The sequence below is a fragment of the Hippocampus bargibanti genome, linkage group LG18 (genome assembly GCF_051943395.1).
Source record: "Hippocampus bargibanti isolate YZ-2025 linkage group LG18, ASM5194339v1, whole genome shotgun sequence".
Lineage (NCBI taxonomy): Eukaryota > Metazoa > Chordata > Actinopteri > Syngnathiformes > Syngnathidae > Hippocampus > Hippocampus bargibanti.
This window is the reverse complement of record NC_142751.1, coordinates 12,302,723-12,315,730: the sequence shown is the minus strand read 5'-3', so window position 1 is coordinate 12,315,730 and position 13,008 is coordinate 12,302,723. Positions and strand designations below refer to the sequence as shown.

Below are 13,008 nucleotides of genomic sequence, written 5' to 3'. Positions count from 1 at the left end.
TAATAATAATAATTTATTTATAAGCGCCATTTCAAAACTCTCAAGGACATAGCTAATAGATAGCTAGATAGCTAACTACCTAGCCAATAGATCGAAAATAGCATATATAGCAAATAGATAGCTATCTAGGTAGATAGCTTGCTACTATACTACTACTACTACTACTACTACTACTACTACTACTACTAATAATAACAATAATAATAATAACAGTATTTCTTTATAAGCGCCATTTCAAAACTCTCAAGGACATAGCTAATAGATAGCTAGATAGCTAACTACCTAGCCAATAGATCGAAAATAGCATATATAGCAAATAGATAGCTTGCTAATACTACTACTACTACTACTACTAATAATAATAATAATAATAATATAGCTTGCTAATAGATAGCTAGATAGCTACTACTACTAGATCGAAAATACTATAGCAAATAGATAGCAAATAATAATAATAATAATAATAATAACTAATAATAATAATAATAATAATAATACATTGTATTTATAAGCGGCTTTCAAAACTCTCAAGGACATAGCTAATAGATAGCTATCTATCTAGCTATTAGCTGGATAGCTAAGAGATCGAAAAAAAACAGCAAATAGATAGCTAGCCAGGTAGACAGCTAGTTTGCTAGATAGCTAGCAAGATAGATAGATAGCTGGATAGCTAGATAAATAAAAAGATGTGAAGAGAGGAAAACATAAATAATAATAATGTCAAGAGAAAAAGACAAACTAAATGGGATGAAAGAAAGTTGAGTCAAAGTGAAAAAAAGAATAAGGCCCACTTGAACAGTGCGACAAAATGGCCGCCGTCAAGAAGCGGTAAACTACCATTCAATCTTCATGGCAAATGATTTTGGGGAAGAAGATAATATTTTTGATCAATCCAAAAGACGTCAGTCAGGGAATTTGGGGACAACCGCGGCGGTTTTCCCATATGAGGAAGGACAAGCTAATCCTTGGCAAGAGTCGAGCGCTCCGCAAGACGTGTTTCATCTTTTTCTTCTGTCTTGCCTCAGCTGTCTCTCATCCAAACAGTCCATAATTCAAGGTTGCACTCGCCGTTGGATCGACCCAAATAGCTGAAAACTAAACATTCAGAGGAATAATTAAGCATGCTAAAAAAAATAATCTGTGAGCGTTTTGAACTCATTTACATTGTGCAGCGACAGGGTTTTTGTCATTGTCACTGGAATTCCAGGACTCACAGAATATCGAGTTTTAGGATTATATGAACATTCAATGCAGCGTAAAAAAAAACCTTATACTCTCTCCTTTCAAAAAAAAAAATGAGTTCATTCCTGTTACAGTCGCTAGCTAGATATCTAGCAAGCTATCTATTAGCTATATAGCTATCAATCGAGCTACATATCTATTATCTGTATAGCTATCTATCTAGCTAGCTAGCTATCTCAATAGTGATACATTAGCTATCTATTAGGTATCTATTAGCTAGCTAGCCTAGCCAGTCTTCTTTCATCAGAAAAAAATGTCAATTGCTAAATTGTAAGTTGTTAATTCCTAAGTAGATATCTATCTATACCTATATCGATATATCTATATCAATGTATCAATATCTATATACGTATATCAATATCTCTATACCTATCTATAAATCTCTCTCTATATATATATATATATATATATATCTGTATCTCTCATATATATATATATATACATATACATACATTATACATACATACATATATACATACATATATGTATATATATACATACATATATATATACACACACACACATATATATATATGTATATAGATCTATATATATATATATATACACAAATAGTTCTATATACATACACAAATACACATACATACATATTTAGATATATACAGTACATACATCTCTCTCTATATATATATAGATCTATAGATATAGATATATTTTATTTATTTAATTTTTTTGGTGCACTGTTTGTAATCTCAAAACCTGTATGTACCGTTGACACCACCGTAAACCGAGGACCCCCTTCCCATCCGTTAATGTCTCCGCAAGAACCGCAAACATCTGCATTCGGCATTCCGTAATGGGTCGACATTTTTGTTTTTTTCGCTCGCTGTGCACCGCATCACGCACGCGCTCGGGTACTCCGATCGCTGCCAATAGACTTATTTTAGAAAAGTTTATCCAAATGCGTCCGGAGGCTTTTGCATTCAGTGGGCTGTGTGTTGAAACGTCACCTTGGAAAATGGGACAATGAAGCGAGCAGTCCCAGACCCGTTTGAGCGCGGCGCCGTCATCGCCAGGCTTAACAAATGGAAGAAAGACATTTCGCTTTTTTGTGTGGAATTCAATCATCACTTCAGCGCCCTGTGATCTTTACAAAGTGTCATGGTTATCCCTCCCCAATTGAATGTTGTACCTTTTTTTTTACATCCAAAGCCTCAGAAAGGTACCCAAACAATGGCAAACCCGTAGGTGGCTCTCTGTCAGCTAACCGTGCACCGCGCGAGCTTGATTATAAATCACATTATTCTCCCAATGATCTCACTCAAAAACAATGTTCTTCATGTTCCTCCATCTGCAACCTTTTTGTTCCTCCCTCCCCCCCCTTTTTCTTTTCCACCTTGGTTTTATTGCCCCGTTTAACTTCATCCTCTCATCTCCATTTGCGGTGAATTAATGAGCCCTCGGAGAAGGCCCTGCGTATCTTAATTGCGTGTTGATTAGTGTCAAAGTTTGCCGTACCACAAATGTAACAGTGATGAGGTGTCAGGATAAGTATGTTTAGAGCGCTTTTGGTGTTTGGAATTAGAACATTTTCATGTGATGCGTTCACAAGACATACGACACATTACTAGTGTAATGTGCATTTTTTTTAAAAGGGCAACCGACACCTTCGCACAAGTTGTGTCCATAATTTGTAAAATCACTTGAAATGACTTCTACTGAGCGCATTTTACAAAGATTCCATCGCATATAGTGATATTTTACGTTTTAAGACTTGAATATTAAGGAAGTCTTGTTTTCGAGTTGATGACGATGCCCTACGTGACGTCACGGAGGGAACGCCCCTGACGGAGAAAGCGACACACAATGCATTTTGGGTACTTTTTTTATCTGAAAACAGAGAGTGGATGCGAAACTAGAAAGAAAACTACATAAATAACGTGATGGTGAATCGTTGTGTGTCGCAGCCAACTGTTGTAACACACATAAAGAAGGTGTAAGTTTACACAAAATTCCCAGCAAACAAATCAGCCCATTTCCAACTGAGCTTGTGCGCCATCTTGTGCATTTTCTGGGCGCTACATTGGAGTCCAGACGGCTCGAATTGATACGGAAGGACTTCTTTAATCGATTGCAAACATTTATGCTTTCCTCTTCAGAACTAGTTGAATCATATTCATAACTGGATGAGTAACAAGAAAACCATCTTCTCCGAATCTGAACACTCCGAAGCCATTGTTTTGATTCTGGAGCAAGGCAGTTTGTGAAGGAGTAGCCTGGCGTGACGTCACGAACAAGGGGGCGGGACTTTCTGAATATCCCCAGTTCCAAGTTCATTTTGTGGCAGTTTTGGGACACTTTAAGTCATTTTTATTGGTGTTTTGCATTTGACTAAAAATATCAGCTTGCGTGTTTTGGGTATTGTCGATGCTATAAAACGTTTTTTCTGATTGTGTCGGTTGTCCTTTAGTGTGTTTTAACTCATTCACGAATTTATTCAGGAATTGAAAATATGACATGGAGCGCCATTCCTGAATGTGTTTCGGTTTTGTTTTTTCATGCTTGGATGCCGATAAAGCGCTGGTTATGGCCTCTGGCAATGTTTTTTTTTCCTTTACACAAGGGGGCAGCATTTCCCTGCTTTCCATGTTAGCTTTTCTACTCGTCACAGGGCTATCATGTATACACGAGGGAATAAATACAAGCTTCCTTTCAGTCAGTCATATTTCATTCTCAAACTATCAATTACCGACTGGGCATTGCTTATGCTTTTTTTTTTAATAAGTATAAAAATGAAACAAATGCCATGCTCGATATGAAAGGTACGCTCTATGAAAGTCTTCTGTGGTTTGGTTCACGACAAATCAGTCATACATAGCTAAGACGCCGACCGCACAGGCGAAGACACGTACAAATACACAATTACACCGACCCACAGTGCCTGAAACTTATGGCAGACGGCACTTGGCGTAGTTCCTGGCCGGCCACGAAACAAGATTTATCGCCATATAAGCCGAGCAAACCTAATTACAGACAAGCAGGGGATTCAAAGCTACGCCGTGATTCAAAGCTACGCTAAATATCTGTGAGTTATTTATTAAATATCTAAGTTATTTCTTTTTTCCTCTCTTCACTTTTTATTTATCTGGCTATCCAGCTGTCTAGCTAGCTATTTGATATCTGGCTAGCTACCTAGCCAGCTATTTATTTGTGATCTATTAGCAGTCTAGCTGGCTATATATTAGCTGTCTAGCTAGCTATTTGCTGGCTGGCTATCTAGAAATGCGCCGAGCGGGTGCCTTGCCTTACAAGTTTCATTTGCGTTTGTGACCAAACTCCTAAGTTATTTCTTTTTTTCCTCTCTTCACTTCTTTTTATTTATCTGGCTATCCAGCTGTCTATCTAGCTCGCTAGCTATCTGGCTAGCTATTTGCTACCTGGCTAGCTACCTAGCTAGCTATCTATTTGTGATCTATTAGCTGTCTAGCTGGCTATATATTAGCTGTCTCGCTAGCAATTATCTATTTATCTGGCTAGCTATCGAGCTGGCTAGCTGTTAGCAGTACATTAGCTAGCTTTCTATCTATTTGAGTTACTTACAGATTGAGTGTACGCTGGCGCGTGGCTGCCGCTGCTCTTCTACAGAAAAACCTATCCTGTGACTGTAAAGTGAGCTTGAGAGTTTTGAAAGGTGCTTATAAATTGAATGTATTAATAATAATAATAATACATTTCATTTCTAAGCGCCTTTCAAAACTCTCAAGCTCACTTTACAGTCACAGGATACATTGTTTTTGTGGGTGAGCAGCGGCAGCCACACGCAGCAGCGTTCACTCAACCCGGAAGTAACTCAAATAGATAGAAAGCTAGCTAGCAAGCCAATAGACAGCCAATAGCTACCGAGCTAGATAATTAGCCAACCGACTATATAGATCATCAATAGCTAGCTAGATAGCCAGCTAGCCAGCTTGATAGCAAACAGATAGCAAATTGTTAAGTCAACATCACCCATATCTGCATTATTATGATAGCTTTAACTACTAAATGCATTATTATTATTATTAAATCTGCTGCTTAAGGGGGCGGAGCTTCATGAGTGATGCCAGGCGCTACAGTTTGTGAAGTCATAGCATCTGTTCCAGGCTCCTAACAAGTGTTTTCATTTTGTATTTATGTTTTTCGACTGCGTCATTCAATCCGTGGCTAAAAGTTTAACATAATAGCTCATCACTAGAAAAAAACTGTGAATTGCACAGAGGCAACGTCTAAGGTTCAGGACCTTTAGCATCTGTCCGCGTTGGTCACGGGGGCTAGCAAAGTGACGCCAGCGCGGTTACACGCTTTCTAATGAAATGCATTTCTGAACGGAGACTGGTATGTTATTTTCTCGGGCCCTCTCGGGTTCTCGACAGCCTCGTTCGAGGTGACTGTCGGTTCACCATTGTGGCAATTGCCAGTATGTATAAAACCGGGTTAGTTAAAACCAGATTTGTATTTTGTTGGGGGAGAGGGTATGATTTAAATAGGATGACAAGAAACAGGTGATTAATCAGAAATGTTGCTCATTTCTGTGTAAAAAAAAAAACTAAGCCAAAAACATGCGAAGCACGGTGAAGGTTGTAATCAAGTCGTATTATGTTGTATTACTCAATTTGACTCATATTGTTGGCACCAAACGGCATATTTTTTTTCTTCTTCAAGGAGATTCGAGTAGCGGGATCAAAACAGAAAGCAGAAAAGAAGCAATGAATCGGTATGAGTTGCCACACAGAGAAAACATTGTATGTAGACGTTTAAAAATGGGGTCACAAACAACGATCCTTATGCAATGTTTTTTTTTTTTTTGTATAGCAAGTTGCATGCATGTTGATACGCAGTGTCGATGACTGCTTTTCGAGACAAATGTGCAAACCATATGGCGTGGAAAGCAGGCGGGTGGGCCACAAGCTAATCAGAAATCAGTGTTAAAAAAAAAGATGATGATGAATAAATAGCAAACAAACAGCTCTAATCACAAGGTCAGAAACTGCAATAAATGCCATACAGATGCTGGCAAGACTCACTTTGCGTGAAACCGACATGTCTAAATCTCCAATTGTCTGGAGCGAAACTATCCATGTTTTGAAAGACATAAAAAAAATGCTCAAAAAACTAAAATATTGACCGAGATATGAGAGAAAGGAATGCAGATGTAACTCCACCACTTTGTTTCCAAGGGGCTCTATTTGTTGCTCAACACACGTCAGGCGCACCACTCAAATGAGTCACAAGAAAAACGGGCTAATGTTGACATGTTTTTTTACAATAACACTTCGACGACAACAAGACCTAAAAGCCAAAACAAAATGCAAAACTGACCAAAGCATAACATACCACAAAACGATGACAACTGTGCCAATTAGCGGGACCGATATTATTTGGGGATGACGTCATATTCATAAGGCTGATTTCAACGCTATCGTTCCAGAAAATGGAGCTAGCGAGGTGCGAGACCAATGCTAAAAGGTTTACTACAAGCTTGACGCTTTCATCCACAAGGAAATGACAATAGCTAGCTAGATAGCTACCCAGGCAGCCAGATGGCTAATAGATAGCAAATAGCTAGCAAATGGTGATGATAATAATAATCATACATTTGATTTATAAGATATTAATAATAAAAATAATAATAATCATCATCACCATCATACTAATCGTAATAATTATTATTATTAAATAATAAAATAAAAATAATAATGATAATTAAAATAATAATAATAATAATAATACATTTCATATATAAGCGCCTTTCAAAACTCTCAAGGTCACTTCACAGTCACAGGATAGGTTTTTCTGTGGGTGAGCAGCAGCAGCCAAACGCGCCAGCGTCCACTTAACCCGGAAGTAACTCAAATAGATGGAAAGCTATCGAGCTAGCTAATAGATAGCTAGCTAGAAAGCTAACAAGATAGCTCGCTATCTATCTAGCTACCTAACTATTAGCTGTAGAGCTATCTAGCTAGATAGCTAGATAGATAGCTAGATAGCACGCTAGCTACTGTAACGAAGGAATAAACTCTTTTTTCTGATGAAAGAAGACAGTATAAGGTTTTTTATGTTGAATTGAATGTTTATGTAGTCCTAAAACTCAATATTCAATATGTATTGTATTGTATTGTATTGTATTGTATTGTATTGTATTGTATGGAGGGGTTATCTGCTTATCTGTGTATGTCCATTATGGACCCGCTTGGCCCATAGCAAGAGGGCAAGCCACTGAGGGGGGAAACACCCCCGTCCACCCGCCCCTCTTTGCCAAATTTCCCAACAGCTGGCGTGTCGTACAAGAATTATTCCGAGGCGCCTGCTGCATGGGTGCGAATCAAAAACACACATATGCGCAGACATCTACCCAATCATCAAGACCCCAAGGGTGCTCATTGCAGGAGATCTGGGGGTCTAGACTGTATAGATTCCACAAGTTCCAGCCAAGAAAGAGCCGGTTACACACTAAAAGAGATCCATTTACGCACTTGAATGCAGCTGCCGTGTCAGGGCGGGGAAGTGGGGGATACGCAGGCACGCACACAAATCAAATGATGTCAGCGATGACATGTGCCACCAAAATTCACACTGGAATTGCGGGAGTAGCAAATTGCACACAGGAAGGCGGGATATGTACCCACATTTGAAATTCCACTGGGGCTAAAACACAGAGGCACTGTGCTGCCCTCTGCAGGCTACAAACACAATGAAAAAAAAAGTACAGGGATGCCTTGGCGTAAGAACTTAATTGGTTCCCAGACTGTGTGTAAAGCGAAAAGTGTGTATCCCAAAAATTTATTTCCTATCGGAAACCATTAAAATGAATATAATCAGTTTCCATGTCCCCATAAAACATAATTTTCTAAGCCTGAAAACTACATAAAATACACCTTATTTTATGTATAATAAATGTGCTATGGTATTATAATTAAAGACATTAACTGTACTCTAGAATAAAGTCATTTTATTTACCTTTGTGATGGTTGTTGATGGCTTGATGGAATGGAGTGGCCGGTTTCATCAGCATTAAACACTTGATGAGGAACGTAGCATTCTTCTTTTACCATCTTGACGAATTCACCTTGTAGGTGCTTTCTCTGTGATAATTTTACCTAGTTCCTCATCACTTGTGTTCTGTTTAGCTGGGTTGATAGCTTTTTGCATCCAGTGTACAGATGGCTTGTGCGGGTTATTTGTGGAGCCTGATTGATGGGATATTTTAACCTTGCAGTCTACACTCTGCCTTTGAACTATCAAAGTTGAAACTCTCTCTGTCGTATGCCTGTCTCTTTCATGTCTAAACCACCTCTCCTCACTGCTGCGTTCTTGACCAATCACGTGGCTTTAACCGATGACTAGGGGCGGGTAATAGAGGACCAAAACAAGCCGGCTGCCATTTTCTTTTAGGAGAACGAGCTCGTTCACGAACGACACATCACTCATCGTGGCGCTCTGTGTGTGTGTCGCAAAAAAAAGTTTGTATGCCAAGGTAAAATTTTTTATAAATTTAACGTTCGTAAACTGAAAAGTTCGTAAGCCAAGGGGTTCGTAAACGATGTATCACTGTATATGTAATATATCTGTATATATAGGTAACATCCGATTTACGACCGAGTTCTGTTCCGACCAAACGGTCGTAAGTCAAAATGATCGTAAGTCGAAATCCATTCAAAATTTTGAATAGACACTCGGAGGCTAAATGACTCGCAAACTCACACGGTCAATTGCTGTGCGAGAGTGAGATGCTAGCTGGCTGGGCAAAATTGTCGTACACGTTGCTGGCCTGCTAGCGCGTTGCGGTGCCAGGCGTAGAAGACAAATTTGAAAAATAGGGTCTGGAGGTCATGGTCGTAAGTATGGGTGGTCGTAAGTCGAGCTGGTCGGAAGTCAGATGTTAATTGGATATGTGATATATATTGTATTTTTTTTTTTTTTACTTCAGATGGCGCCATGTGAGTGGCTGCCTTTACAGCAGCTCCTGTATTTTGTTTTTACTGCTAGCATGTATCGAACGACCCGAACGGCACGTCGGTCACGCTATCCGCAATTAAGCACATCGACGCGATCGCGACAAGACAGGTTGTCACATGCTCGAACTGTCTCGCTCGCTCCCAGCAAGCTGCAGAGCGAGAAGTTTCAACCTGCCCGAGGAGAAGGAAGCGTAAGGCGGATTTCGCATTATTGGATGTAGATGTGGTCAAATATATGCTAGCTCAAAAAAAATAACGGTCGTTTTTAAAAAGGTAGTGGTAACAAAATTGAGTTTCGTAATATTTTGATCATATCTTTCCAGGTATTTTTTTTTTGGTAATATAAACCCGATGAGTGCACCCATAAGACTCTCTCAATCGTGTGCTGCCCGTACACGTTCCACTGGTGTTCCTCAGCGCCGTTATGTAACTTGTCGACGGGCGTTCTCAGCTGCAAGATCAATGGTGGTCTGAGCTTAACTCATTCACTGCCATTCACAAATTTATTCGGGAATTGAAAATATGACGTAGAGCGCCATTCCCGAATTTGTTGGGGTTTTCATGCTTGGGTGCCGATAAAACGCTGGACATGGCCTCTTACAATATTTTCCTTTTCCACAAGGGGGCAGCATTTCTCCTTTTTTTTATGTTAGCGCTTTGTTCCAGCTTCATGTTGTTAAAGCGCCATATAATAATAATAATAATAATAATAATAATAATAATAATAATAATAATAATAATAATAATAATAATAATACATTTCATTTCTAAGCGCCTTTCAAAACTCTCAAGGTCACTTTACAGTCACGGGATGAAGTTTTTCTGTGGGTGAGCAGCGGCATAACTCAAATAGATAGAAAGTTAGCTATCTAGCTAATAAATAACTAATAGCTAGCTAGCTAGCTAGTTAGATAGCGAATAGATAGCAAATAGATAACCAGCTAGGTAGCCAGTTAGATAGCAAAAAGATAGCCAACTCGGTAGCCAGCCAGTAGATAGCTACACTGTAAAACCCAACAAGTTGAAAGTACTCAAATTTTTTATGGCAACTGATTACGTCAAAATTTTTGAGTACAGTTTACTCAAAAGTTTTGAGTAACCTGTACACCAAAACTGTAACCCGGATTTTGAGTAACCTGTACAGGTTACTCAAAACTTTTGAGTAAACTGTACTCAAAAATTTTGACGTAATCAGTTGCCATAAAAAATTTGAGTACTTTCAACTTGTTGGGTTTTACAGTGTAACAGCCAATAGCTAGCTAGTGAGCGAACATGTTTCCTGACTCAATTAGCTAGCCAGCATTAGCATTATTAGCATTTTTTAGCATGATTATCATTGTCATTATTATTATGATTAGAAATAGTATGATTATTATCATAATGATCATCAATATTACCATTATCATTATTATTATTATCATAATTACTATTATCATTATTATAGGAACAGAAAAAAATCCCCACATTTTCTTTGGATCATTTGTCGGATATTGTGCAACTTTTTGACACCCAAGTCATATTTCATGAACATCAAACAGATGTGGTTTGATGGGGGGGGGGGGTCTTTCTCTTACCGTGCACTGCAAAAACATTGCAGGGTTGCGTCCCATGGCGCGTGGACTCCCTCTTGACACTCTTGATGAAGGCTGGCAGACTGGGTCTCCTCTGGTCCCCGGCAAACTTCCCCGGCTGCTGCCCCATAAGGGAAGGGGGCCAGGCCGCAGCCGGGACTGTCCGGGTCGGGCTCAGTCGAGCGACAACTGGCCGGTGGGCAGGAGGGAGGATGGGAAGGGGTCCTCCTGGAGTCGGGGCGTCCTCCCCTGGTGTGAAGCAGATTGGTTCTGTAGGTCCAAGCTACTCCAACGTGCCGCTTTGTATCATGCATTAATGGGATTGGGGTGCTGGCAGAATCTGTGGGCAAAGGGAGGACATTTTTTTAATACAAGTGCAGTGATACCTCGGTTTACGAACCCCTGGGCTTACGAACTTTTCAGTTTACGAATGTTACATTGATGAAAGGTTTACCTTGGCATAAGAACTTTACCTTGGCATACGAACTTTTTTCGGCCACGGACTGATATGTCATTCACGAACGAGCCAGTTCTAACAACAAAATGGCAGCTAGCTGTTTTTGTCCTCTATTCCCTGCCCCCAGTCTTTGGTTAAAGCCACGTGATTGGTCAAGAACGCAGCAGTGAGGCGGGAAGGGGTTAAACATTAAAGAGACAGGCAGACGACAGTGAGAGAGTTTCAACTTTGATAGTTCAAAGGCAGAGTGTAGACTGCAAGGTTAAAATATCCCACCGATCAGGCTCCACAAACAAGCCGCACAAGCCCTCTGTACACTTGATGCAAAAAGCTATCAACCCAGCTAAACAGAACACAATTGATGAGGAACTAGGTAAAATTATCGCAGAGAACGCACCTACAAGGAATCATTCCTCAAGATGGTGAAAGAAGAAGGTTACGTTCCTAATCAAGTGTTTAATGCTGATGAAACCGGCCACTCCATTCCATCAACGAACATCACAAAGCTAAATAAAACAACTTTATTATACGGTACAGTTAATTTCTTTAATTATAATACCATAGCACATTTATTATACATAAAATAAGGTATATTTTGTGTAGTTTTAAGGCTTAGAAAATTAGAAGGTAGAATTTTTTTTTATGGGGACCTGGGAACGGATTATTCTCATTTTCATGGTTTCCTATGGGAAATAAATTTTGGGATACACACTTTTCGCCTTACACACTCTGACTGAGAAACAATTAAGTTCGTAAGCCAAGGTATCACTGTACACTCATCCATCTATTTTTGCTCTCGTGGTCTCCAAAAATATAAAAATATATAATATTGTTTTACATTTTTTCCTCATTTCATACAACCCATCCCTCTATTCCACTTGCTCCCGTTTCCATCCTACCCACCCGACCTCGGTTATTTTTCCCCATTAGTCCTTAATATTTTTCATTCTATCCTCTTTTCCCCACATTTCCATCTTTCCTTCCTCCCTGCTTCACATCCTTGCACACTATCCATTCATTTGGTCTTCTTTTCAATTCTGCTGAAGCTTTCTTTCCATCCTTTCCATGCCCTTCTTTCACATTTCTGTCCTTACAACCACGCCTTTGCACTTTCTATGCTTCTTCCTAGCATCCTTCTGTCTTTTCCTTCCACTATCCAACCATTCGTCATGTCTTCCATCCTGCTTTTTTCCTCTGTTTGTTCCCTTCTTTCATACATACTTTAGTTCAACCTTTTCCATGCGTTTTTTTAGTTATATATTGCAGTCGACTATCCGCTATTCCTTCTTTCCTCCATTTCAACTATTCTTCTTGTATGGCTTCCATCTCTTTACCTCCTCCTTCAATGTATATACCTTCACGGCGTCTTCCATTCAACCATCCCTTCTACTTTCCTTCCTTCAATTCATATATGCTAACTTCCTGTCATTCTTCCTGCTTTTTCTTCCTTATTTCCATCCCTTGAGCTCCATTGCACGATTTCCAGACTCCATCCCTATCGAGTATCATTCTTTTTTTCTTCCACCACTTCATCCTTTCATTCATTCTCTCATGCTTTTTGCTTCCATCAGTTCATCTTCCTACAATGCGACCTACCATTCGGCCTTCTAACCTTTTTTTCCCTTATTTCTTACTTTTATCATTTCATTTTGGCTTCCTTCCATCCGTCCGACCTCAAATCTGTTCTTTTAAGAAGGTTATGCCAACTTTTGGCCGACCGTGTAATACAACTACAAGAAACGTAGCATAGCACAACAGGTATCGTTATCCAAACTTGAACGTTGTC

General features: G+C 39.4%; 1 protein-coding gene across 1 annotated transcript in view; it reads right to left on the bottom strand.

The window, feature by feature from the left end:
* The window catches only part of abl1 (ABL proto-oncogene 1, non-receptor tyrosine kinase), a 34,324-nt gene that overhangs the window by 20,544 nt on the left and 772 nt on the right, over window positions 1–13,008 (bottom strand). Inside the window, exon 2 of the mRNA XM_089021282.1 lies at window positions 10,769–11,105. Within this exon, the coding sequence (XP_088877408.1) occupies window positions 10,769–10,895 (127 nt within the window). The 5' untranslated portion in view covers window positions 10,896–11,105. The remainder of the gene's footprint in view (window positions 1–10,768; window positions 11,106–13,008) is intronic.